Source organism: Heloderma suspectum, chromosome 4 (genome assembly GCF_057233095.1).
Source record: "Heloderma suspectum isolate Gila_16-S chromosome 4, 16-S_ref, whole genome shotgun sequence".
Taxonomy (NCBI): Eukaryota; Metazoa; Chordata; class Lepidosauria; order Squamata; family Helodermatidae; genus Heloderma; species Heloderma suspectum.
The window spans coordinates 81,399,639-81,426,049 of NC_139461.1; the positions used below are offsets into that span (position 1 = coordinate 81,399,639).

A 26,411-nucleotide genomic window follows, 5' to 3' on the forward strand; every position below is an offset into this window, starting at 1 on the left:
CCTTGAAGTAAGTTCCATACGGTCGAATGGGGCTTACTCCACGGTAAGTGTGTTTAGGATTACAGTTTTATTGTGATTTTATATTGTGAGCTGCTTCAGGAGTATAATAATTTAAATAAATAAATGGGTCATCTAGAGTGGGCAAGGATAGGGTGCCAGCATCCAGCACCTTTTAATATGATCCTCATAATTCACTCTTCATTTAATCTGTTTACTTGTGGAATGAGGAAAAACTAGCTTGGCAGGTTTTAAGGGCAGTTTTTGTTCCATTGGGTACACATGAGAGCTGCAAGCAGAGGGATTTTGCGGGGAAGGGTTTCTCTTGTTTGCTTTAGCTAAAGAGCTAAACGATGCCTAGAAACATTCATTCTTTGGCACATTGGGTAGGGGAGCATTCATTGTATCCTTCACCCACTCTTGTGAGTTCAGCATTTAAGTCTATACAGGACATATTATTGAGCTCTGTTTAGGAGAAAAGGTGGTGAGGATGAGAAGAGTGCTTGAAGAATGGTACATTCATGGCTCCTCAGCGAAGAGCTACCTTTTTCAAAATGGGTATGAGAGCACAGCTTTTAAGTTAGAACTTGGAACTTCAAAATGTTTTGCATTTGACAGCAGGTGCTGAATATTTTTCCCTCTATAGCATGTAAAAAAAATTAGGGTAAGCAGAGAACAATTCTCATAAAAATGGAAGACCTGATATTCTGTGAGATGGATACATAAAGAAAAAGTATAAGATTATTATTAAACCAACTGCTGTAAGTTATGGCTGTAAACCAGGGATGGGGAACATGTGAGTGAGAGTGACGGACTGGGAGCCGGGAGAACCAGGTTCTAGTCCCCACTCGGCCATGGAAGATCACTGGGTGACCCTGGGCCAGTCACAGACTCTCAGCCCAACCTACCTCACAGGGTTGTTGTTGTGAGGATAAAATGGAGGAGGACGATAATGTAAGCCACCTTGGGTTCCTTGCAAGAGGAAAAAAGGCGGGATAAAAATGCAATAAAATTAATTAATTAATTAACTATGGTGGCAAGGGCTGATGAGAGTTGCAGCCCAGCTACACGTTCCCCCACTGTAACCCTATGCAACACGTACTTGAGGAAAAGTCCCACTGGAGTAACGCAACCTACTTTGGGGTAAACACACAGAGAACCATACTGCATAGTTAGTACAAGCACAGATTCTTTATACAATATAAGCAGACACATAAATAAAATAAAATGAATTGACTAATATATGAAGGCAGATGCCATGATCTAGAGAAGTGAGTGTGCAAGTCTTCATGCATGCAAGAGCAAGGTAAAGAGGAACTCCTCAGACTTTCAAAAGCCATCAGTGATGTGGCATTGGGGCTGGAGGGGGGGAAGCAAGTGTTTAGAGGGGGAGATCTGTTTGGGATGGCTAAAGGAGCTTTCTGGACAGTGACTATGGGAGGGTGTCTCCTGGCTGCTATAAAAGCAAGGAAAATAGCTCTCTACATAAGGCTGTAATTCTATATTCACTTACCTGGGAGTAAGCCCCATTGAACTCAGTAGGACTTACTTCTGAGTTGACATATATAGGATTGCACTGTAAGAGCAGCACTGGTAGATTTCCTTCTATTGTGGGTTTGCATCTGGAAAAAACTCATCAAAAATAAAAATACATTGTTTTAGCTTTGGTGGCCCAATAGGACCAAGAAAAGAAAACACTTTAAATCAAACACACAACTTGAAAAACAAGAGCCTTGTAAATAATGCATCAAGAAAAATATTTCAGAAATTGATTTTTTATTATTAAAAGTACAAAAAACCCAGGTCTACATGCGAATATCCAGAGCTTATTTAAAAATTTAACAGCATACTGAACAATCTGAAGTTCATCTAATTTATAGCACAGCAAGATTTATTCTGCTCTCCTCTAAATAATGGTTATTTCTTCTTAAGATATTCTTTATCATACAGTCTTGCAATACAAACGTATGATAATTTTTATTAGAGCATTTTTTTCCAAATCAAACCCTAAGGGGAGAGAAGAACACACACAATTTATCATTCTAAAAATAATTTAATTATTGCAGTAACCATTGTAAAAAAAAACAACCCCATCTTCTTAAGAAAAGCAAATTCTCCTCAAAGAGCAGGATACATATTCAGTGAAATACAAGTCCTTCAGAGGAAAGAAATCATGAAAATAAAGAAGTGGGCTTCAATCCCGCTGAAGTTAATTGTGACAAAATCCTGCTGGAATCAATAAACCAAGTTGGTCACAACAATTGCTTTCAATGCAACATAATCAACACTGACTTTGGCTGAATCATTTTAAGAATCATTGTCTTTTAAAAATCCTTGTAAAGTGCTCAGCAATATTAGACACCTTCAAATAATTCCCAACTTAATGCGTACACTAATTAAAAAAAAACAATTTTCCAAATATTGTAAGATGGTGGGACCTTAGTTACAAAACAACCATTATTTTAAAAGGCAGCATATAACTTTTAAAATGATATAAAGAACAATATACCAAGCGTGGCAATTGTGCAACTTCCAATCCTGTGTACATCCCAGGGATTGCACATTTGTAAACAGACAATTCACTATGCTGCATTCTTGTTCCAAGTAGGACTGCAGATGCATGCCTGGCTCCCAGTACTAAACAGAGAATTACATGTGCAGCACCGAACACTCTGGCAGAGTTGATTAGATTTGGTGATAGTGCAACACATGTATTTTTCTTTTCAGCACTTCACAATGTACAGGGATGCACCTTCCCATCCATCTTGTGGTTAGGGATGTGTGACTCAATAAGCTCTGTGAGGTTCAACGAATTCCACCTCAAAGCTTACTCCAACTGGTGTCTGTTTCAGATTGTGAGCTTTGTTTTTTCTTTTCACACGAAAATTCATGTGTATTTTCATGCACATCTCCCCAGATGTATGCATCAACTGTGTGCATTTTTGAAATGTACACATTTTTCAAGTTTCAAGGGTGTTTGTGAGCATTTTTCAAATGTATTCATTTTTTTAGGCTCTTTGTTTTGTTCCACAAATTGCACTGCATGCTCAGAAATATATGGCATTGAAAGCGAACTATATTCGCGTTTAGCTGAGAACTGGGTAAATTCTGGTCTAAAACTGACTGAATTTCTCATAATCCCTACTTGTGATCCATGCTCCCATCTGTTATCTCATGCAATGTCATTCACACATGTTCACGTGCAATGTAAACCCTTTGAACTGCACCCTTTATATTTGGACCTAAGAGTGCAGTTCAGTGTTGAAGAAGCTACCAGCAGCATGCAATACTGAACATACCTTGCTTGCTCAAAACAGATGTATGCTCTCTTCTCTTACACTCACACACACCACTTTGCAACCTCTCTAATAGTGAGATCCACACATAAGCTCCAATGCACATGCAGGCCTAGAGCCCAACTTCAAAAGGCATGCCCCATTTTTTGACAGCTGGTTGAAGTGACTACTTTCCACAAGATGACTGCAAGTGTTATCCTGCCCCCATTCCTGCCACAGGAGAGGACATATATGAATCTAGTTACAAAAGGAACAAGTGATATATCTGAGTGTACCTCCAGAATGCTATGACAATGATTTCAAAAACACCATATTGATTTTCAGTTTATTCATTCTGCTTCCCAAATGTAGTACTGATAGCAAAAATTAATCCCAGAAAGACCAAAATAACCCACAACATATATGTAGGTATTATTAGTCACTTTTCTGCAAAGCAGTGAAGTAATCCATGTGCTGAAATTTGAGAACTTCATTGCCCCAGCTGGTCCACCCAGGCTGCAAATTCCGAGCAAACAGCTCCAAACATTCCACATCTGACTTGGTATATTCTTTCAGAATCTCTGGGGTGCGGAGAAGAAGGGTGGGGGGAGACGATGATGATGAGAAATAAAAGTGGGTTTTTTAAAATCAATTTCATCTAAGCTGTTGAAACGTGTGGGGGGGGGGACTGAAAATTTCATTTACAAAAAGGAGAAGCAAATTAATTTCAAGGATTTCATCAGCCAGCTTTACTATTTATAGTCAGAACAGCATATGAAATAAATGACCTTGAAAGTATGAACAATACTGTCAAAGCTTTCAGTCACTCTGATTTATCAGTATTCATTTGGAGACAGGGAATGAAGATTTCGGCACCTCCATAGATGACCTTTGAGTTTTCAATATTGTCACCATAATATCCCTTGATGAGAACTGGTAAATATGTGGACAGTTATATTTAAAGTGTGCTTTAAAATTTCCTCCTTGGAATTGAAAATTTCAGCATAAAAACAGAAATTTAATAGGGGTAAGCCAAGACATATCAGGTACAAATTTATTTCATTGATTACTTACTTTCAGGTAACAATGTTTAAAGCCCAAGCCTATGAATGTTTACTCAGAAGTAAGTCTCATTCATTTTAATGAGACTGATTAAAGATTGCCTAAGATTGCAGCCACAGACATACAGGCTTAGCACTTCGGGATGGTTTTTGTTTTGTTTATTCTTAAACCAGTTAAATTGTTGTGATTCCCTTCTGAGGATCCCTGAAGATTATTTGAGCATACAGATCATTACCTCCTTCATGGAACTTCACTTCCTAGGATTCTTTGGAGGAAGCTACCAGTTAAATCAGTTTTGTAGTGGTTTAAGATGTTCGCTTCAGTGCTTAAATACACAGTCATTTGTGTATGTTTAAATTTAAATTCTTTAAAAATGGTTTCCACCACAACTAAACTCTAGTTAAATGTAACCCTTAGAAGTCTCTGAGCATTTGGGCACCAATTCAACAAACCTTCAACCCAAAAGTTTCAATAATATTCACGTATCACAGCTACAATGCTTCTTCTTCGTGGTCTCTGTGGATCACACTTATGGGCTCTACACCTGCACTGTGCCCCTTTCAGGAAACTTCTAAAGATGAGGAACATTTTGACAGGACCCCCCACCCCCACCCACCATCCACTGCGCATGTACCAGCAGGTTCCCTCAGTTCTCTTTCGACCGCCCAGTGGTAGCCTCTTTGGGAGCTTCCTCCGTTCGTAGGGAACGTTTTGTCAGTGTTTTTACGCTGGTGTTGAGGTCTTTGTCTCTTTTTCTTTGTCTTCTTTTTGTTGTTATGTAGCAGAAATCAGAGTCAGAGAGACCACGGAGTGAAGGAAAAAGAGATTCTTCTTTATTTAACGTGCGGGCTTGAGGCTGGAATCGTTTCCAAAGAGCCAGAAGCCCCGAATCACAGTAATACATGACTTTTATAGATATGACAGCAGGCAATTTCCCCCTCCCCTTCTCTCACTGTTTCTAACTACGAGGTCTATGAAAATGGGTAATATGGCATGATTAGCAAAGAACGAGACCTTGATATGTAGCCAAGCAATATGCAAGCCAAGCAGAGGACTGGAACATGATATGCCAGTGTCAGAGAGACCTAGTCCTGCTAATAATTTGGGGAATTTCCACATTGCTGTTTTAGTTATCTTATGCCAGCTCAGCAAGAACATGAGTCCACTTAGTCTGATTTTTTACCTGGCTGCTACAGTTACCTTTGTTTAAAAAAAAGGATTTCCGTCCTCTGTTTGTTCGTTGTTTTTTGTCTTCTGCGGTCTTCATATGGCCACAAAGGCCCCACTCTGTAAATGCATCAAATGTGGGATGAAGTTGCGCCCCATTGATCCTCACTCGCTTTGCCTCTTTTGCTTGGGTAAGGGCCATTTACCTGATGCTTGCTCTTTGTGCTGGCCATTCACTAAGCAGGCACAGAAGAACAGCTCTGACAGACTCAAAGCACACCTGTGGAGGAGGGCTTCGTTAGCCACAGATCAAAAAAACTCGGCCAACTCTCATGTAAAGGAAAAGACAGTGGCTGCTACGTGTTTGTCAAAGCCGATGTCTGCTCGTCCCTTAGGTTCCACTGGGCAGGTCGACCCTCCAACTCCGGGGCGCTCTTTAGCACTCTCGGCAGCGAGGAAGATTTCGGAAAAGGCTAAGGTTCCCAAGTTGGGATCTGATAGCCTCAAGAAACAACAGAAAAAGAGGGTTGGTGCTAAGCCTTACCTAGTGCTCCTGTAATCAAGCCAATTTCTGTGGTGTTGGACAGTGAAATATTAGAGCTGTCACTTCCACAGCTGATTTCTCAGACCCGAGAAACTTCTCTGTTGGAAGATCGCTGGCTGTCATCTTCAGTGAGAGATGACACTTCTCGACAGTGATTACGGTCTCCTCCCTGGTACCAAGAACATAGTTTCCTTCCTTCTGAGGCATTCAGGTCTCCTTATGGTGATCGTCGTCACGACAATCAGTATAAGAAAAGGTCCAGGTCTCCTCATGGTGATTGGGATAGAAGCTCTGAGTGGTCTTACCCACACCACGACACTATGTTTTCGGGGTCTAGCATTGTTCTTGGGATCGAGAATATTATTATGATCGAAGACCTCGCCTCAACATCACCTCAGTGCCATCCTCGGCCATCAGCAACTCAGTCATGTCCCCTCACGGGAGATTATTTTGTTCCACCTCCGCCTGTGCCACCCTGCTCATCGTCCGTACTATGGAGCCAGACAACATCAGTCAAGCCAACTCAGCTGTCACCTTCATCTGCGCAGCAAACTAATCCTCCACCTTCCCTGGCTCCTAGACTGTCTTCACCCCATAATTCTGTGGATGATCACCAGTCTGACTCTTCTTCATATTCCTCTGTTTGACCTTTGGTTCTTTCTCCGGATGATGTCATGGGAATGCAGGAGGGAGCTTCTCCTTCGGAGGACATGTTTACTTTTGCTGACTACGTTAGCAGGATGGTCCATCCGCTTGGTACTGATGTGCAGCAGCTGGAGCAGTATGTCCAGGACCTAGTTTTTGACACAGTCCATACTGAATCGTCAAAACCAGTAGCGGTCCCCTTCCTCCCAACCCTCCTCCAAATGGTACAGCAATCATGGAAGGCCCTGTCTTTGATGGCACCGACGTCTAAGCAGCTCGACTCCCTGGACCACGTACAAGAGAAAGACATGGCATTTTTAAATTCACATCCACGACTGAATTCCATCTTTGTGGAATTGGCACAAGGGCGGTCACAGAAGGTTCACGCTTCGCCCGTCAACAAGGAGGGTAGAAGATTGGATCTGTTGGGGAGACGGTTGTATTCTTCCGCTGCTCTTGGTCTCTAAGTGGCTAACTAACAGATCATGATGGCCAAATACCAACTGTTCCTATGGGAGAAAATGGACTCTCTTTGCAATTATTTCCCAGAGGACCAAAGGGATCTCGCCAGAGCTTTTCATGGGGAAGCTGTCAAGGCAGCAGATTAACAATTCTGATCATGAAGCTGACTGTAGCGCTAAGTCAATGGTGGGTGCAATCGTGCTCCAGAGACATGCTTGGTTTAGGTCTATGGGCTTAACTCTTGAGGCCCGATAGCGAATGGAGGATTTGCCCTTTGATGGTGAAGGGCTCTTTACTGCTAAAACTGATGAACAAATAGACTCTGTTCAAAAGGCAAAGACAACTGCCTGAAAGATGGGTTTGGGTCCTCAACCTCCGCAGCAACAGTACAAGTCACGCAGGTGGTTCTGCCATCAACCATATACAACCAAGCAGGAGTTTGATCGTTATCCTCGTTACCAGCTTCTCAGGAGCAGAAGAAGCAGACAGCCCCTTCTTCGAATTACCTCCAGGGTTGTGGAAGAACTGAGTCTTCTTCTAAGTGGCAGCTTTGACTTTCCGATGTTTGCCGTTCCCGGTCTCCCCAGCCACCTTTTCTGCGGGTCCAATCTGGCTTTGTTCCTGCCAACCTGGAGAATAATAACAACAGATAGCTGGGTGTTAAATATAATCAGTCGGGGTTACATGATAGAGTTTCTTACCCTTCCCCAGTTGGGTGTTGTTCGCGTCACCCCTCCATCGCCGGACCCCCTTTTGGAAACGACCACCCTGCTCCAGAAAGGAGCAATTCAAAGAATTCTTCCATACCAGCGGGAAGACTGTTTCTTTTCCCGGTATTTTACCGTACCGAAGTAGGACAGAGGCCTCTATCCGATTATGGACTTGAGGAATTTGAACAAGTTTATTACTCCCAGAAAATTCAGAATGATTACGATGGCTTCAATCCTTCCTCTCCTTCGGAAAGGTGTTCGGTTTGCGGCCACAGACCTGAAGGACGCATATTTCCACATAGTGATTCCAAAGGCTCACCAGAGGTACTTGCATTTCATCAATAGTACCAACATGTTCTAGTTTCAAGTTCTGCCCTTCGGTCTGGCAACCACCCCAAGAGTCTTTACAAAGCGCATGGCGGTTGTGTGTGTGTACCTTTTGACTTCAAGACATCAAAGTCTACCCTTAGCTGGACGATGGGCTCCTCATCTCAGACTCCGAGGATTCCCTTTCTTGTGCCATCGAGATTGTTCTAAACCTTCTGGGAGTGTTGGGCCTGTATGTGAACAGAGAAAAGTCAACTTTGAAGCCAACACAATGGCTCCAATATATGGGGGCATTGCTGGATTCAACACAGGCTTACTTTCCTCCAAAGTGGCAAGAACAGTTGATTGCCCTCATGGAGACCCTTTACTTTGAGCTGTTAGTCACCGCTCACACTGTGCAGACACTCCTGGGACATATGGCGGCAACGGTCACAGTTGTTCACTGGGCAAAGTTTCGAATGCGACCACTACAGAATTGGCTTCTCCAAAACTTCGATTCCATCACTGACGCTCAGCGTTGTTGCCTAAGGATTCCTGACAATGTAGCAGATTCCTTCCTGTGGTGGATGCAACCATGCAACCTATTTCAGGGCATTCCTTTCATCCAAGTATCCACTATGTGGATATTGATAGCATACGCTTCCCCTTCAGGAAGGGGAGCTTACTGTGGTCCACTTTGGATTTGGGGAACCTGGTCTGCAGTGGAAAAGAAACATCACATAAACTATTTGGAATTTCTCGCCGTTTGGAAGGCGATGCGTGCATTCGAGACTTTCCTTTGAGGAAGGCATGTGCAAATCCTGACCAACAATACAGCGGTGTTGTGGCACATCAAGAAGCAAGGGGGCACATATTTGCCCAAGCTCGTGAGTCTCACGACGGATGTATTCCAGTAGGCAATCCACTGGGACATTCTTTTGAGCGTTCTTCACATTGCCGGAGAAGACAATGTTTTTGGAGGACCACCTCAGCCTGTCGTACAAATTGTCTCACGAATGGCTGATGTCTACCTCCATGCTGCATCATCTTTTCATGAAATGGGGTTGGCCCACAACAGACTTGTTTGTGACCGCATTGAATGCGATCTGCAAGAGGTTCTGCACAAGAGCGGGGATTAGCCAATCGTCATTGTACGATGCCTTTCAACTTTGATGGCATGGAGAGCTGTTTTAACTGTTCCCTCTGTTTCCTCTTCTCTCAACAAAAACTAGCAAGCAACAGGATGGACTGCACTGTGATCACTCCTTGGTGGCCAAGGCAACCATGGTTTGCAACCTGCTGTGTTTGTCCAAAAGGTAGTTCCTACATCTTCAGCAATCATAGAATCATAGAATAGTAGGGTTGGAAGGGGCCTATAAGACCATCGAGCCCAACCCCCTGCTCAATGCAAGAATCCAAGTCAAAGCAACCCTGACAAGTAGCTGTCCAGCCTCATCTTGAATGCTTCCAGTGTGGGATAGCCCACCACCTCCCTAGGTAATTGGTTCCATTGTCGTATTGCTCTAACAGTCAGGAAGTTGTGATCCTTAGGAGCCAAACCTCCTTGCCCCAGGACTAGAAATCACCACACCAGTTGCCCAGCTTCCTGGGTAGCTTCCAGGGGTCCCCTTATCATCCCCAGGCCCACAGAAGCAGAGGAGATAACAAGCCAGGTGGAGCCTGAAGTGAAATGCCTGGCTAGCTGCCAGACAGCTTACACAGAAGGAGGGGAACCATGTGTAAACAACTGGATCAGGGCCTGGCTGAGAGCCAGGAAGAGGTGGAGCCACCAGGTCCTAGATAAGCTCCCAGTCAAAGATGAAGTACTGCTGGAGCAACAGTTCCCTTAGAGCAGGGATGGGGAATATGTGGCCCTCCAGAAGTTGTTTTACTGTAACTTCCCTCATGCCCCACTATTGGATACGCAAGTTAGAACTGATGGGAGTTGCAGTCCAAGAACATCTGGAGGGACCCACCCCTGCCTTAGAGCCTTCCTGAACCAGGGAAGTGGGCAGGGCCTGCTTCCAAACCTCCAGAGCCTGCTAGCCTTGCTGCTGGCAAAAACAGAAGGCTGGCATCAATAGTTGGCATGGTCGGACACATGCTGAGGGCCCACACTCCAGCAGGGGGGCCACTGACAAGAGTAACTCCTCTTCATCACCACACACCCTGCTTGTTCACTTGCCTCTTGGTCTAACCTAGACAACAGCAGTGGTGAGAAGAAGGAACAACAGATACCTCTGCCTACTAGTTCACTGCCTCTCTGCCTGAAAAGCAGGTGTCTTGAATCTGATCTTTCAGGAGCAAGGCAGGATTCGGCACTCAGATCTCGACACCCTGAAACGAACAGCCTGTAGGATTCGGCAGTGAATTCTGGAACTCGGCTCCCATTGGAAGTCCAAGCAGTTTCAGATACAGCTTGGAAGCTGGCTACATGTTGGTCCTATTCGGCTAAGTGGTCACTGTTTGCAAGTCTCCACGGTTTCGATCCACATCGATTGAAAATGTTCTTTTGTTTTTGTATCACTTGTTTCAGAAAGGTTTAAAGCTTGGCAGCTCTTCCTTTTTATAGAGGGCAAGTTCAAGGTTCTTCCCTGTTCACTCACCCTACTACTTGTCAGTTTCTGTGGGGCTTAAAGAATTCGGCAACCCCCATTGAGAACTCTAGTACCTCAGTGGAGTCTTTCTGTTGTTTTGCATGTCCTTCTTTCGAAACCTTTTGAACCTCTGGCCATGGTGGATCTTCAGCTGCTGTCGTGGAAAGTGGCGTTTCTGGTTGCCATTACGTCCTCCAGAAGTGTTAGTGAGATTTGTGCCTTACAGGTTGATCATCCCTACATGATTTTTCATAAGGACTAGGTTGTTCTGAGGCTGGACATTGACTTTTTTTTTTTTTTTGTACCACCAAAGGTGGTCTCTGATTTCCATGTCAATCAATCCGTCTCACTATCGACCTTTTTCCCAGACCCATCTTCTGCCCTGGAAAGGAAGTTGCATGTTCTGGATGTAAAGAGGGCACTGGCTTTTTATAAGTCAAGGACAGCATCTTTTCATAACACGCAACAACTTTTCATTTGCTATAGTGGTCCCAAGAAGAGTCTTCCTGTTTCTTCTCAACAGCTGCCTGCATGGATTGTGCAAACTATTGGTTTGGCCTATGACTTATTAGGCTTGGAACGTCTGTCGACATGGTCAAAACTCTCAACGTTCGTAAAGCATTACAAACTGGATGTCAAGGCACGTTCCTACTGTGCTTTTGGGCGAGCCATGTTGTTGTCGCTTTTGTCATGAGACACCTACCCACCACCGGTAAGTGAGCTTGTTAATCGCCCATATGTGTGATGCACAGAGACCACGAAGATTGCTTACCTGTAGGTTACCTGTAACTGTAGTTCTTCGTTGGTTGCTTACCTGTAACTGTAGTTCTTCGTGGTCATCTGTGCATTCACACAACCCACCCACCGTCCCTACTTTGATGTCAATGTCGAATTCGATGTTGGTACCGATGTGTGTTTTTCCCTCAGATTCAAGGCCATACTAGGTGGTCTCAAGGAACTGAGGGAACGGGTGGGAACCTGCTGGTACATGCGCAGTGGACGGTGGGTTCCTGCCAAAACATTCCTCAACTTTAGAAGTTTGCCGAAAGAGGCTTAGCGCAGGCGTAGAGCCCATATGTGTGAATGTGCAGATGACCACTCAAAGAACTACAGGAAAAGCCACCTGTTGAATTTCAGCCTATCTTACAGCTGTTAAAGGCACAGAGACTGCCAGGGAAAAAAAGGTGGCAAACTTACAGCCAGGGCCAGCAGGGGAAGCCACCGCCACCACCCGGGGAAGAGGGCGTGCCTGCTACTGCTGTGCCTGCTGCTGCTGTGCCTGCCGTGGCTGCTGCCACCACCACCACGTCCTTCCCCGTGGACTTCTGCCTGGCAGACCACCAGTCCCTGCAGGACCAGGCCCCCAGGTACCAAGCCAACTTGCTGAGTGCTTCCACCTGCCCCTTCCTGGAGGGGCTATATAAGCTGGCTGGCTGAGGTGGCCTGGGAAAGCCAGGGCCTGCAGGGGAAGCCGCCACCGCCACCACCACCAGGGGAAGAGGGCATGCCTGCTGCTGCTGTGCCTGCTGCCACCATGCTGTTGCTGCTGCGCCGCCACCGCCACCACCACTGTGGACTCCCACCTGGCAATATTTTTAAAGGGGATTTTTTAAAAAAAATTGTTGGTGGGGGTTTTTGGGGGGGATTCTGTTGTGTTTTTAGGGGTGGGTAGCCTGCCTGATAGGCGGGAGCGAGGGGGCATGTGTCCACCTGATGGAGGCAATGGGGAGGAGTGTTGTGGGCCAGAACATACCGAGGCTGGGCGGCATGCACTGGCGGAGTGCTAGGGGCAGGCCATGCCAGGTACGGGGAACAAGGGAGAGATGTGTAGTATCTGTCCCCTGTTCCAGGTCTGTCCAGAGCCAAAAGATGGCTGGGGGAGGCATGACTCCATCCTCTGGCATTCGTTTGCTGCTCTGTAATGCCAGGTCTGTTACCCGGAAAACATCCCTCATCCATGACATGATCTTGGATGGGGGTGCAGACCTGGCGTGTATTACGGAGACCGGGCTGGCTGAGGCCGCTGCTCCAACTCTGGCAGCCATGTGTCCAGCCGGGTTTTCGTATGCACAGCAGCCGAGGGCTGGGGATCAGGGAGGGGGAGTGGCTGTTATCTACCGAGAGTCCTTGGTCTTCACCAGACCCCCTCTCCGGGAGACCAGGGTTGCTGAGTGCATGTACTGGAGGTTGGGGCCGAAGGGCAGTCTAGGGATTCTGCTCGTGTACCATCCACCCCACTGCATGACTGACTCCCTGGCCCAGGTGCTTGAGGTGATCTCTGATGTGCGTGTGCAGTTCCCTAACTTATTGGTGTTGGGGGACTTCAACGTACATTCAGAGGCTGTCCTCACAGGAGCACCTCAGGACTTCATGGAGACCATGGCTTCCTGGGAGCTGCACCATATTCCAACTGGGCCTACCAATGTAGCCGGTCATGCCCTACACCTTGTGTTTGTTTCTGGAGAAGCGGGGAGTGATCTGGAAGTCGAGGGTATATCTACCACCCCCTTGTCATGTCAGATCACTATCTGGTGACGTTAGACTTCTCGCTTCCACAAGCCCTCCGCAGGGGTGGAGGACCCATTAAAATGGTCCGCCCCAGGTGTCTTATGGATCCGAATGGATTCCTGAATGCGCTTGGGGATTCTCTGGGGCACGCCAATGGCCACTCGGTCAAGACCCTGGCTGGAATGCCGCAACCACCGGGGCATTAGATCGGGTGGCTCTGAAACACCCTCTCCCCCTGAACAGGGCTTGGACTGCACCATGCTTTAATCCGCGGTTACGAGCTCTGAAACAGGAGGTGAGACGGCTAGAGCACCGGTGGCGGACGTCTCACTACAAAGACGATAGGACATGGGCTAGAGCTGTATCTTCAGCCTATCACGTGGCAGTGAAGGCAGCAAAAAAGAAATATTATGCTGCCTCTATCTCATCTGCAGAGTGCTTTCCTAGGAGGCTGTTCCAAGTGGTCTGGAGCCTGGTCGGCCCAGCAGCTCCAGAACCGCTGGAGCATTCTAAGGCCTCCTGTGAGGCCTTGGCAAGGCACTTTGCGGATAAAGTTGATTGGATTAGGAGTGTTATTCCGTGCGCTTTGGATACAGTTAGTGAGCATGAGGCGGTCTGTGGCAAACCGGTTTTGTGGGATCGGTTCCAGCTTCTTCCTTCTGATGAAGTGGACAAGGTGCTTTCATCTGTAAGGCCGACCACTTGCTTACTTGATCCTTGCCCATCCTGGCTCATTATGGGCTGCAGAGAGAGACTGGGTGAGGGGATCAGGGCGGTGGTGAACGCCTCCCTTGAGGAGGGAATGATGCCATCAGCCCTCAAGGAGGCAGTGATAAGACCGCTCTTAAAGAAGCCCTCCTTGGATCTCCAAGTTCTGAACAACTTTCGCCCAGGCTTGAATCTGCCATTTTGGGGCAAGGTGATTGAGCGGGTGGTGGCGATGCAGTTGAAGGCACATTTGGAAGAAGCTGATTATCTGGATCCATTTCAGTCAGGCTTCAGGCCTGGGCATGGGACAGAAACGGCCTCGGTTGCCTTGGTGGATGATATGAGGAGGGCTCTGGATAGGGGCGAATGCTCCTTCCTTGTTCTCCTCGACCTCTCAGCGGCTTTTGATACCGTTGACCACGGTATCCGCCTGGAGGGGTTGGGCACTGGAGACACCGTATTGCGGTGGTTCCGGTCCTTCCTCTCCAGCAGGTTCCAGAGGGTAGCACTGGGAGAGGAGATTTCGGACCCATGGCCGCTCACTTGTGAGGTGCCACAGGATTCCATCCTCTCCCCGATGCTATTTAACATCTATGTGAAGCTGCTGGGGGCTATGATCAGGAGGTTTGGGGTGCGGTGTAATCAATATGCAGATGACACGCACCTCTACCTCTCATTCAAATCCTCACCAAGGTTGGCCATAGAATCCCTGTCCAAATGTCTGGAGAGGTGAGTGGCTGGATGGGGAGGAATAAGCTGAAGCTGAACCCTGACAAGACCGAGGTACTTTTGGTGGGAGACAAGAGGAGGTTGGGGGATGTTGACCTGGTGTTGAATGGGGTATGACTACCCTTGAAAGACCAGGTCCGCAGCCTGGGGGTCATTTTAGACTCCCAGCTGTCCATGGAGGCTCAGGTGTCAGCTGTGAGCCGGACAGCGCTGTACCAACTCCATCTGATACGGCGGCTGTGCCCCTACCTTTCCAACCATCTCCTCCCATCGGTAGTACATGCCCTGGTCTCCTCTCGTCTAGACTACTGTAATGTGCTCTACGTGGGGTTACCCTTGAAGACGGTTCGGAAGCTGCAGCTGGTACAGAACGCGGCGGCTCACCTGATTAGAGGCAGCCGCCAGCGAGATCACATCACTCCTGTGCTGAAGGAGCTGCACTGGTTACCAGTTGTTTTCCAGACCAGATTCAAGGTGTTGGTTTTGACCTTTAAAACCCTATATGGTTCCAGCCCAGCCTACCTCAAGGAGCGCCTCCAGCAACACCAGATAGGCCGCTCAACAAGATCAGCCTCAGATGGCCTTCTCTCTGTCCCATCAGCCAGGACAGCTAGGCTGGTGAGGACGAGGGAGAGGGCTTCCTCTGTGGTGGCCCCCACTCTGTGGAACTCCCTCCCTAGGGAACTCTGCAATGCCCTCTCTTTAATGAGCTTCTGCCACGCATTAAAAACATGGTTGTTCAGGCAGGCATTTGGGGTGGGTTAGGGTATTTTTAGAAATATGTTTTTAATGTAGTATTTTATTGTTTTAAACTGTTCTTTTGTTGTACATCGCCCAGAGCGGCTGGGTGACCAGCCAGATGGGCGATAGATAGATAGATAGATAGATATAACTCAAGAGCTCAAAATCAGAGAACAGGGTTCAACCATAGAGAGGTACTCATAAGTTTACATTTCTTGATTCTTTTGTGATCTGGTAAGCCACTATACGTACTATCCATCAAAACTTCAGGAAGTACTCATATAACCAAGAGCTAAGTCAATGAAGCCAACTCTCATCCTGGCTTAAGGGTAAGAACATCAAAAAAGGGATGAGTACCATACATAGCTTTATGTTTAAGGCACCCTTTAAAAAAGTCTGCCCAATTAGTTCTCACCACTGTCAGCCAGTTCAATCAGTGAATATGTACAGTACTGGTCCTACCATACAGGATGGGCACCTTGAGTCCCTTGGCCTACAAGTACCATCATCCTTTACTGTTAGCTTTGCTGGCTAGGGATGATGGGAGATGTAGGCCAAAACATCTGGAGGGACACAACTTCCCTACCCCTGTATTATATGAACAGGGGTTAACCCTCTCATTAGCCTTCAGCACAGTCAATCAGCTCACCAAGCGAGTTGAAACACAACTGCACAGATTTCACTGACTAGAAGTAGGTAGGTCAACACTGCCCCTCCTTCATTAGTGAAGACACACAACTCATGGTTACAGACATATCTGAAAACATGATGATAAAAATGCTTAAAGGCTTGGAAACAAAACAAAAATGTAAATGAGAACTGGTCTAGGTTCATTTGTAAATTCATACTGAGGATTTTCAAGGAATAGCTAAGGGTTATTTCATTTACATTTGAGTTCAACTATTTCAAAAGTGATAGTACTTTTATCATAAGGTCCTTCCACTGTTCACAAGATGTCAATTAAACGTAATTCAATTTGTAATTTAATGACACCCCACAGATTTTAAATGTGGCCCTCTGTTCTGACCACCTTTGCCTATCTTCCTGCTTCATTTCCAGAAAGAAATGGATGTGAACATAAGAAGAGCTCTGCTGGATTAGACCAAGGGTCCATCTAGTCCAGCATTCTGTCCCCACAGTGGCCAACCAGGACATGAGTGCAACAGCACCCTCCTGCTTATGTTCCCCAGCAACTGGTGTACACAGGCATACTGGCTCTGATACTGGAGGTAGCATATAGCCATCATGACTAGTAGTCATTGATAGCCTTATCATCCATGAATTTGTCTAATCCCCTTTTAAAGCCATCCAAAGTGGTGACCATTACTACATCTTGAGGTAGCTTGTCCACTACATCTTGTCCGTAGTTTAACTATGCACTGTGTCAAGAAGTCTTCCTTTTCTCTGTTCTGAATCTCCCACCAATCAGCTTCATAGGAGGACTCCATGTTCTAGTATTATGAGAGAGGGAGAAAAATGTCTCCCTATCCACATCCTCCACACCATGCATAAGTTTGTACACCTCTATCATGGCTCCCCATACTTGCTTTTTTTCTAAGCTAAACAATCCCAGATATTATAACTGTTCCTCATAGAGGAGTTGCTCCACCCCCTTAAATCATTTTAGTTCCCCTTTTCTGTGATAATCATATATAAGATGAGCAACAGAAAAAAATTCCCTGTTTTGAACCTTACACTTCAAAAGTTCACTTTCCATTGAAAGAGCATCCATGAAAAGTTGACATCCACGGATGTCAACTTTGTCACTATTCTGCCTCCATACTGACTTCTCTGCCCACCACCCGCCCAGAAATCCCCAATTCTATCTACAAAAACAAAATATTTATTCTTCTTTGCTACTGATTCAGCTCCTACACAGAAACTCTGAAACTGCTTTAGATGGTTACTGCTACAGCTAGACTCTTCACATAAATTAGCAACAGTGGTATTTTCTCTTGTGCAGGAAAGGGGAATCTCTTCAGGAGGAAGGCTAGACAACTTAATACAAGTTAACATCTGCGCAAGTCTCAATGGGTTTAGAAGAGCCTTGCACATCATAATTTCAGAGTAGGGTGACCATAGCCCACTCTGTGCTGTTCCTCTTACTTCCCTTCTCAGCCATGACACTGTGCAACAGATCTGCTCCCCTCTCTTCTAGCTCTAGATGATTGTGAGCCTTTCAAGTCAAAAAGAGGAAGAAAAAAATGAGGTGCACTTGAAGGCCGCTCTGTGCTTCCAGGGGTTTCACACAGAGCAACACCAAGCTGGCCACACACCCTATCCAGTTTCTCCCTTGGAAAGAGGAAGAGCAGGCCATGCCATAGTGCCGCCGTTTTTTACGCTTGTACTTTCCCTGGGGCCTATGCTATAATTGGCGAATTAAAAGGCTGATTTAGAATAAATATCCTTTACAGAAAATGATTCTTATAAACCAAGCAGTCCTTTTTGGTTTTGCACTAAGGCTGGACTTTCTCAGGTGCAGATTAGTTACCACTTGACATGCATTGACCATACTCGCTGTTCAAGGACCACAGCTCTGTGGTAGAGAACATTTTTTGCAAGCAGAAGGCCCCAGGTTCAATTCCCAGCATCTCCAGGTAGGGCCGGGAAGGAATCCTGCTGGTCAGTGTAGACCAGTGGTAGGCACCCTTTTGGGGCCTCGGGCACCTTTAGCAATTTGAGAAACTGTCCTGGGCACCATCACAAAATGTTAGCCACAGGAGACATTGTGCATTGTATGTTATACATGGGTTACTAATTAAGAGTTTTAACAGAGCCACAATATGATTTCTGAAGCTGGAAACATATAAAAATCACAGCCCAAAACAACTGATTCACTAAAACGTGCATATAAAGAAGCATGTAAATTCTTCATAACCTAAAACCATTAAAATTTCGGAATAGGGACATTTTAGCCATCTTTAACAGCATCTTATAGTCTTACTTATCATTTATTTATTAAACGTATTTATACCCTTCCCTCAAAAAATAACACTCAGGATGGATTGCCACATACTAACAACAACCATAGGCACATCATAAAATATTCATAGTTTCCAGATGATATGTTGTAAGTAACGTAGGGGCTAATTCAAACATATTAATCAGGCAATAGCTGCCTGAATAAAAGCTACACTAAATTATTGGATGGCCAAATCTGGCAAGCTTAATTTCATGCAGGTTCTACATTTTTACCATGCTAAATTAGTTCCATCCCAAGTCCAGATCAGATTAGAATTTTTTTTAGTCTGCATGAACCAGAAGAAAAACCTGCTGTGATCTAAAATTATTTTTCCATATTTGCATAAAGTAATTTAAATACATTTAGAACGATACAAAGTTGTGAGCATTAAACATGGACCATTAGAAAGTCCAAGAGTCATGAGTTCTATAGTTAAATGCACTTGCTGGAAACCAAATATCTACTTTTTGGTTACTTAAACTGGGAAATTCTCCTTGTTTCATAGAAATAAATGTTTATAATTAGTCAATAAATGACTACATATATATTAACAGGAGTACCTTGCAACTATAACAAGAAATAAAACATACAGCAGCTAAAAAGAAATACTAATATTATTGTACTTGTTGCTCCTTAAAACAAAACATTAATATATGTGGATGATCGGGATTTCCTCTATTTCATCCATACTTTTTGCTCTTTTTCATACCGTTCAAAATAAGGTAGGAATTTGGAACCACTTCCCTCTACTGGCAAACTAGATAACTATTGTTTCACTAATACACATTTTACTATACTTTTCTTCAGCAACTGACACAACTTTACAATTGAAATATACCCACACCCTAGTCTGGATGGAGTTCAGATGTCTGGACTTAATATCTGAATTTTCTTCACTGACCTATGTAACCCTTTAAAAACTGTTTTCTTTCACTTGGGCTTATGGGGGGGGGGGAGACAGGGGGGATTAAGTGTGGAAACTACAGTATGGATAAAAACTTCTCATCAGATTTCTTTTTCCAGTAAAACAAAACATGCAACTGTTAACTTTTCCAAGGTTCAGATTATAAACACAAAACATAAACAAACAAATTCTTACTGATTTGATCTACTCTTGCCAAATCTATAGCCTTTATGTTCTTCCTCATTAACAGCGTAAAAAAATGATTTCTTTTACATCAGACCTCCAACTGACATGGGCCCTCTTTTAGAAGGTGGACAATTGTGACGTCCATTCATGACTGTAGAGCTTTGGTGTGTTTTAGCCATAGGATTGCAGCCTTAGTAATTTCTATGAACTAAAGGCATTCCTCTTCCCTGATAATTCCCTGATAATTTTCAGGCTTTTCCAATCTGTACTTGTCATTGCTCTGTTATACCCTTTATGGATACATCGTTTATACAGCGGCAACATGGTATTTTGATTGTTGTCTTCCCCTTGAGTTTTTTAAAAGCTGCAGCTCACAAAACTGTTATTTTCAAGGCGCAGCCACAAAGATTCCCTCATCTCTTTCTTGACTCATAATATTGTATTTGGTACACTACTATGAGGTCCTTCTGTAATTACTTTGATATTATAAATAATTTGGTATTTTCGAATGTTGCTAATTTACTGTTCACATCATTTTCCAAGTCTTAATGAGGATATGAGGAGGTTCCAAGACATATTGGCCCAGTAATTTACTATTATTCTTTCAATCCACAAAAGTTAACTTCTTTTAACAAGTTTAGTAAGGTTTTTGAAATAAGGCCCTGGAAAACATTTGGGGGTGGGAGGAGAACAAGACATAACCCAGGAGTCTGACTTTCTAACATAATCAGGGCCCGCTGACTTAAAGGTGCATGCAGACACATGCACGCACACGCACAGCAGGATTGAAAAGCTAGATGCTGAGCTTTTGCCTTGCTAATTAGCACTGGTGGTTTGTGGGAGTGGGAAATGAATGGCTGCCACAGCTGAGCAGCAGCAAAAAGCAACAGTGAGCAGGTAGTAGTGTAGCATGCAGGCCTGCAGCTCCTCAATCGATAGTATGGTTCAACGATCTCAGCAACCCATGCCTGCACTGGGCAGTGCTAGCCCTTCAACAGCCACAGGCTAGCATGGTACAGCCCTAGCAAACATTCAGTACTAAGGTCAAGCATCCCAAACCTGGCATTAGCTGCAAAAATGGCAATTTTCTGGCATTATTTGTTAGATTAAAATTAACCATCAGTATAACATACATTTAAGTGAGTATACTGTATGTAGAGGCATTATGAGAAAGATGTTGGTAGGTTGGTATTTTAAACATTAAAATTCTACAAGCGGGTTCTCACAAACACAGTGAGTGAAAATGGAGGAATAAAGGACAAGTATACTCTCCATCATGTTGTTGCACCTGCCCATATTTCCCTTGAAAAGTTTCACTGCTGCAATTAGTCCAGAACACCTAAGCTCAATAAGCAACATCTATCATTACAACTGAACTTACTTGCAATAATGAGATAAAGAGTTTCAGTCTTTTGAAATAGCCTTTCAAGGCCCAAATTGGTGGAAGTATGGGTCACCATAAGCGCCTTCAATTATATCAGAGGAATCCCATAGCCAAAGAATGCCTGCCTAAATTTCTATAACTGCCACCAATATGCATACACCTACACTGTGCTCTAACTGGAACACTCTTCAGATGCAGTTTCATAGGAAGTGCACTGAAAATGATCTGCTAAGATCAAACTCATTTTAAAAGTAGTTAGAGCAAGTGCAAAGCATAAAAAGAAGAGATTACGCTAGCATCTTAGATCAAAATCATCCAGCTGCAAAGCTTGAAATGCAAATTGAAATCCACAGTTAGGCACCTAATGAAAAGGCCAAAACTTCAACTTCAATGGCAATGGTTACTCATGGTCAGAAATGAACAATAGAAAGAAATGAACAAAAGTACTCAAGCCACTAACTAGCTACACGGGTATCAATAACCGATCATATCAATCCCTTAAAATATTCTACTTCACAGAGCTATTTCAAGAACGTACCTGTAAGAGGAGGTTTATGTGAGTGAAGAGTGCAAGGTACACTCACAATTAACTTGTGATCTGGGATTACTGGGAGTACTTCATCTTCTGAAATCCTGTTATATAAATAACAACAAAATAAAGGTGAAAGCCTCAAATAAGAAAAATAATACTTCGATAATGATCCATACATTCATAGGCCCATTTTTTCCAAACAGAATAATCATAATAAATACGGGGAAAAAAATCCTTCTCTCACACTCATACTGGATGGTAAGCCTTAGGGAAGGAAAATATCTAAATGTTGAGTGTATTTGATTTCCTGAAAGATAAAGGGCAGCTTATGAAATTTCTTAAGCTTTTGCAAAAACAAAGCCAATAAAGAAATAAGACTACAGGAAGAAGACAAATACAGCACAACCAATATATGTTTCAACTGTAGATTATTGCCTGCCCTTAACAAACAGATCTATATTTAATTCAGAGGAACAGAAGATCCATCTGGCAGCAGAAGCCAATAGCCCTGCAGGGCTAACATGAGAGAGCATAGGGAAGAACTCATTGCAGCTTTTGCCTAGGTAGGAGAGGAAAGTAAAGGAGTTGTTCAGTTTATATAATGTCACCAGAAGAGTTCCTGCCTGTTGCAATGATCCTTTCTTGTCTTGTCAATGTTAAGTATTTTACCACCTCACATACAAGGCCAAGCAGCTGCACCAGTGCCTAACCTCTTCCAAAAACAGACTCCAGAGAAGAGACAAACAACTGAGGAACTAGTCCTGTGAGCCCAAGGGGACTTTAACTTTGTTATTGTTAACAGCAGGCCCCACCCATGCTAAATGGAAAACTGAGGAGAGTTTCAAAACAAGATTGTGATATGACATGAGGATTGCCTGTTCAAAAAACAAAACAAGGAATGGATGAAGAGCCCTGTTGGATCAGACCAAAGGCTTATCTAGTCCAGCACTGTGTTCCCAGTACCAACCAGACACCTACGGGAAGACCACAATCATGACATGAGTGCAATAGAACCCTCCCAATCGTGTTCCCCAACAGCCAGTATTGAAAAGCACACAGCCTCTGATACAGGAGGTAATACACAGTCATCATGACTAGTATCCATTGATAGCCTGATTGTCCGTGAATCTGTCTAATCTCCTTTTAAAGCCATATTGATGGCCAATCACTACATCTTGTGGAAATAATCCACTGGGGTAGCAAAAGCCCTTCACATTAGCCTAGGTAGCTCTTTAGATCTAAGACCTGGTTTTCACATAAACCAATTAAACTTTGCTAAGGGGGAAGGGAAATATTTACTTGGGGATACTTTCCCCACTTCCCAGTTCAAAAGAATGCTCAAGGCCGCGAACAAACTCGGCCCTGCAATGACATTCCACCCACCCAATTGAATAACTAGCAAACTTACCAGGCGTCACATGGGTTGGAATAGTCCTTAGTTTGGTGCAGGGAAGCCTTCAAGCAAAGTTATACAACTAGCAGACTTGGACACATTGGCCCTGCCCCATCTGAGTGAAGCCACAACTGCTGGCACTCCTAGTCATGGCCCCTGCCATGGTGCACCCCTAAAGCCGTCTGAGGAAGACTACAAGGGTCTGCCCACTCCATTCCCTGGCAGGGGGGGGTGCCGCACAGAAGGAGGGAGTGGGTAGCCATATAACTCTGTCCCTCAGACTACTCACCCCGGCCTTCAAACTGTATCAACTGCAAAGCTATGTGCTAATTAGGGAAGCCTGCCATCTAGTTGCTGAAGATGTCACTGCTTCAAACACAGAGACAGTTACATCCATTAAAATTAATCAATGCATTTTAACAACAAAATAACCCTGAGGTGAACACCCCTCCGTATGCCTGCCAGGTTTCAGGTGTCTAGGATTCATGGTTTGGGCACAGACTGACACACATCCTCTTTTATTATTATAGACTGGCTGTCAGTTAAAAGCATCCCCTTTCAAGACTTCTCAAAGTCATATCTTGAAAAATTGAATTTTGCAGCTTTGTGGGAAACAGACAACTAAATAAGAGGTCTAACGGGGATTGATTGGAAGGAGAAGACAAGTATATTTTACAGCTTTCTCAAAGGTAGTCTTTCTTGAGCGATGGAGTTCAAGCATACTTCGGTCTGCAAATCATATTGTTAGGAAAGGCCAGTGGTAATTCCTTGAAGCTCGTTTTCAACCTTAGCTGAGCATTCCTAATAAAATCATCATCATCATAGAGAAATCAATGGACTCATACCTTAATGGCACATCTGTATTTCCTTTAACTCTGCCCAATACAAGAACTTCATAAGGCTTCTTGTGAAACGAATCTAATGGAAATACAAACTCTCCAGACCTCGTAATCTAATACAAAGAGACTCAAAATCAATGTTGCAAGTACAAGTAAATGTATGTACATGTATATATATTCTATTCATTTATCCTAAGAAAGCTTCTACTCTATTACTCTGTTTAGTCCAAGTTTGCATCATTTACTTTCTTTATTACTCCCCTATGGTCTACCACCCAGACATAAATTACTGGCTTAGGGTCAGACTGCCACAGATCGCAAGGCATACAGTGGGATGGCTACATATTCAAGTACAAATCCACATCTGAATTACTACAGGTCAGGGATTTTAACATCACATCCAAAATACGCCCAGCAAAACTGTGTAAATCTGGTCAAACGAAACCAATTAATTCCCAGTGCTGTTAGCCCAAGGCCAGCCACTGAATCCATGGCAGAGAAACCTTTTGTCTTTTACAATTTAAAGGTTCACCTAGTTGTGGCAGCATTCCTAAGCATAAAGTCCCATTTTACAGTTGAGAAACACTGAGGCTCAGAGATATATAACTTATCAGTGGACCAAGAAAGTGCATAAAGGATTGCTCCCAACGTATGAACACATTCTTAGCACTACAACTTCAGTAGGAAAACCAGACTAACCGCCTGATCCCATCCAAGTTTACTCAGAAACCAAGTTTACTGACTTCAAGAGGACTTTCTCCCAAGTAACTGTGGACATGACTGCAGCCTCAGAAGTTAAGCAAAAACAAAAGCAAGCCTAGATAGTGAGAGGCTTATTATCAATAACTACTTATTGCTGCCAGTAACATAAATCACAATAACCTTATTTTGTTGAAAATTACTAGGATAATTACTAGGATTTGCAGATGTGTTCATTTTAAATGGGACATCTGACAGAATGGGGGCAAGCCTTTATCCCTGTAGCTTCGACTAGCAATAAAGAATGAGCAGATTGGTCATTTGGGGGCGGGGCAGATAAAATAAAACAAATGGCTGCAAAGGTGAAAGATAAGCGAGCCATAGCAAGAAAACTACAGAGAATTAAGAGCTTCATGGCTGGAAGCACATTTGTTCGGGGATGAGAGTGAGAACTAACAGAGTGTGAGAGAAACTGAACGCGGCAGAGATACCTGCAGAACCTCCAACATTTTACAGGCAAGAATAGGGGAAGCGGGGGAGAAAGGAGTCTATGGGCCTGAACAGAAAGGGAGTCCGAAACCCCTGGAGATCTACTACAAATTAGCCAGAGATTGACTGTTATATGCCAAACAACACTCAGCCTGCCCATGGTCTAGTCTACACATAGAGTATGAAGACAGAAATGAAATAATAATATTTTGCAATTAGGGCTGGAACATTTGGTCAGTTAATTAAAAATACTTTGATAAGATTAAAAAGTGCCCTATCAATCAGGAAGACTTAAAAAAAATATATTAAGTATTTGCAAGTTCTTACAAACCCTATGAGTGGTGTCATCTTAGAAAAGGCATTCTTCCTTCTCACTCACATGGGAGGAAATGACTCTTAAGATGCCAACTGCTGAAATATGTATGCATCACCCAAAAACAAGAATGCTTTTTCTTCTTTTATACATACGAAGGTGTATGCAGATTAAATGGATAAGAATTCATACAGTCAATCTATTCGGGCTGTAACTCTATGCCCACTTACCTGGAAGTACTTCTGAGTAGACATTTACAGCCAGGATTGGCAGAAGGTGGATGAGAATCTGCCTCTAGATTTCTGGGTGATTTTTAGTAAATTGGCAAGGGTTTCTGATTCTGTCTAACAGCAGCAACAACTAAAACCTTTGCCCCACTGAATTAGGCTGCTGAAAAAGAACACTTGTGGGAAAACCAGGAGTGTTTTTTTGTGTGAAAGAACTTGTGAGCTTGGTTCTGATACCAGCCACAAATTCCTGGGCTGAACATGTGCTCTGAGGCAGCCTATTCCTTAATTCTTAAGGTATGTCTGCTCAGCTGAGCCACTATTTTGCACCTGGCTCTAGTTGGTCAATCTCAGGGCTGTAGTAAACATCAAAGTAGATCCTGCAGGCCTGAAGTTTGCAAACCTGATACACAGGATTGTGCTGAAACGTTTCTTTAATTGGGATAATATCCCTAATTATAACTTGCCCTGGGAAGAGAAAAAGGAGGAATCCAACAGTATCCACCCACTAGCAGTATTTACGTTGCACTATGGGTTTCCCAGGAAACCTGATGCACCAGCAAGAGCTATTAAAATTGCACAGGCACTTGTTTTCGCCAGCGCCACATAGAATGCACTAGCAGACAAACACTGTTGGATCCTTATCAAAGAAATCTAATATATAAACAAAAGAAATGTGAAAAAAAATCTTTAAGGAGCCACATCTTATCAAATGCTACCAATAAAAATAATAGTTACTGGGAAATGATTTTAATAAACAAACATAGGAAAGCAAGTAAAAAAGTTCTGCAAACTTACTTTCACCCAGAACCATTCCACCACTCCATGCAGACACCAGTGGGGATAAAGGTCACTCTTTACAAAATGTAGATGCTTCTGTCTGTTCGTCACCCATGTGACCACAAGACAATCTGGGGCTGCCAGCGCCGGCACAGGAATTTGCTTGATTTGCCAGTGAGACAAGTAACTGTACCTACATATGGATGCATGCAGAAAGTTTGATCAGAGCCTTTAGAAGTTTGACAATCTTTT

General features: G+C 44.0%; 1 protein-coding gene across 7 annotated transcripts in view; it reads right to left on the reverse strand.

Annotated features, from left to right (window-relative positions):
• Window positions 1-1,505: 1,505 nt before the first annotated feature.
• The window catches only part of METTL4 (methyltransferase 4, N6-adenosine), a 35,232-nt gene continuing 10,326 nt past the window's right edge, over window positions 1,506-26,411 (reverse strand). The window contains exons 6-10 of one of the 7 annotated variants that reach the window (XM_084849778.1): window positions 26,178-26,352; window positions 23,658-23,764; window positions 21,426-21,520; window positions 7,659-7,781; window positions 1,761-3,853 (exon numbers count right to left, since the gene is read on the reverse strand). In XM_084849778.1, the coding sequence (XP_084705904.1) occupies window positions 7,690-7,781; window positions 21,426-21,520; window positions 23,658-23,764; window positions 26,178-26,352 (469 nt within the window). In that variant the 3' untranslated portion in view covers window positions 1,761-3,853; window positions 7,659-7,689. Of the gene's footprint in view, window positions 1,620-1,745; window positions 3,854-4,968; window positions 7,782-8,255; window positions 8,420-21,425; window positions 21,521-23,657; window positions 23,765-26,177; window positions 26,353-26,411 lie in introns of those variants that run through there. The other 6 variants (XR_014790143.1, XM_084849780.1, XM_084849775.1 and 3 more) reach the window with 6 other exon arrangements.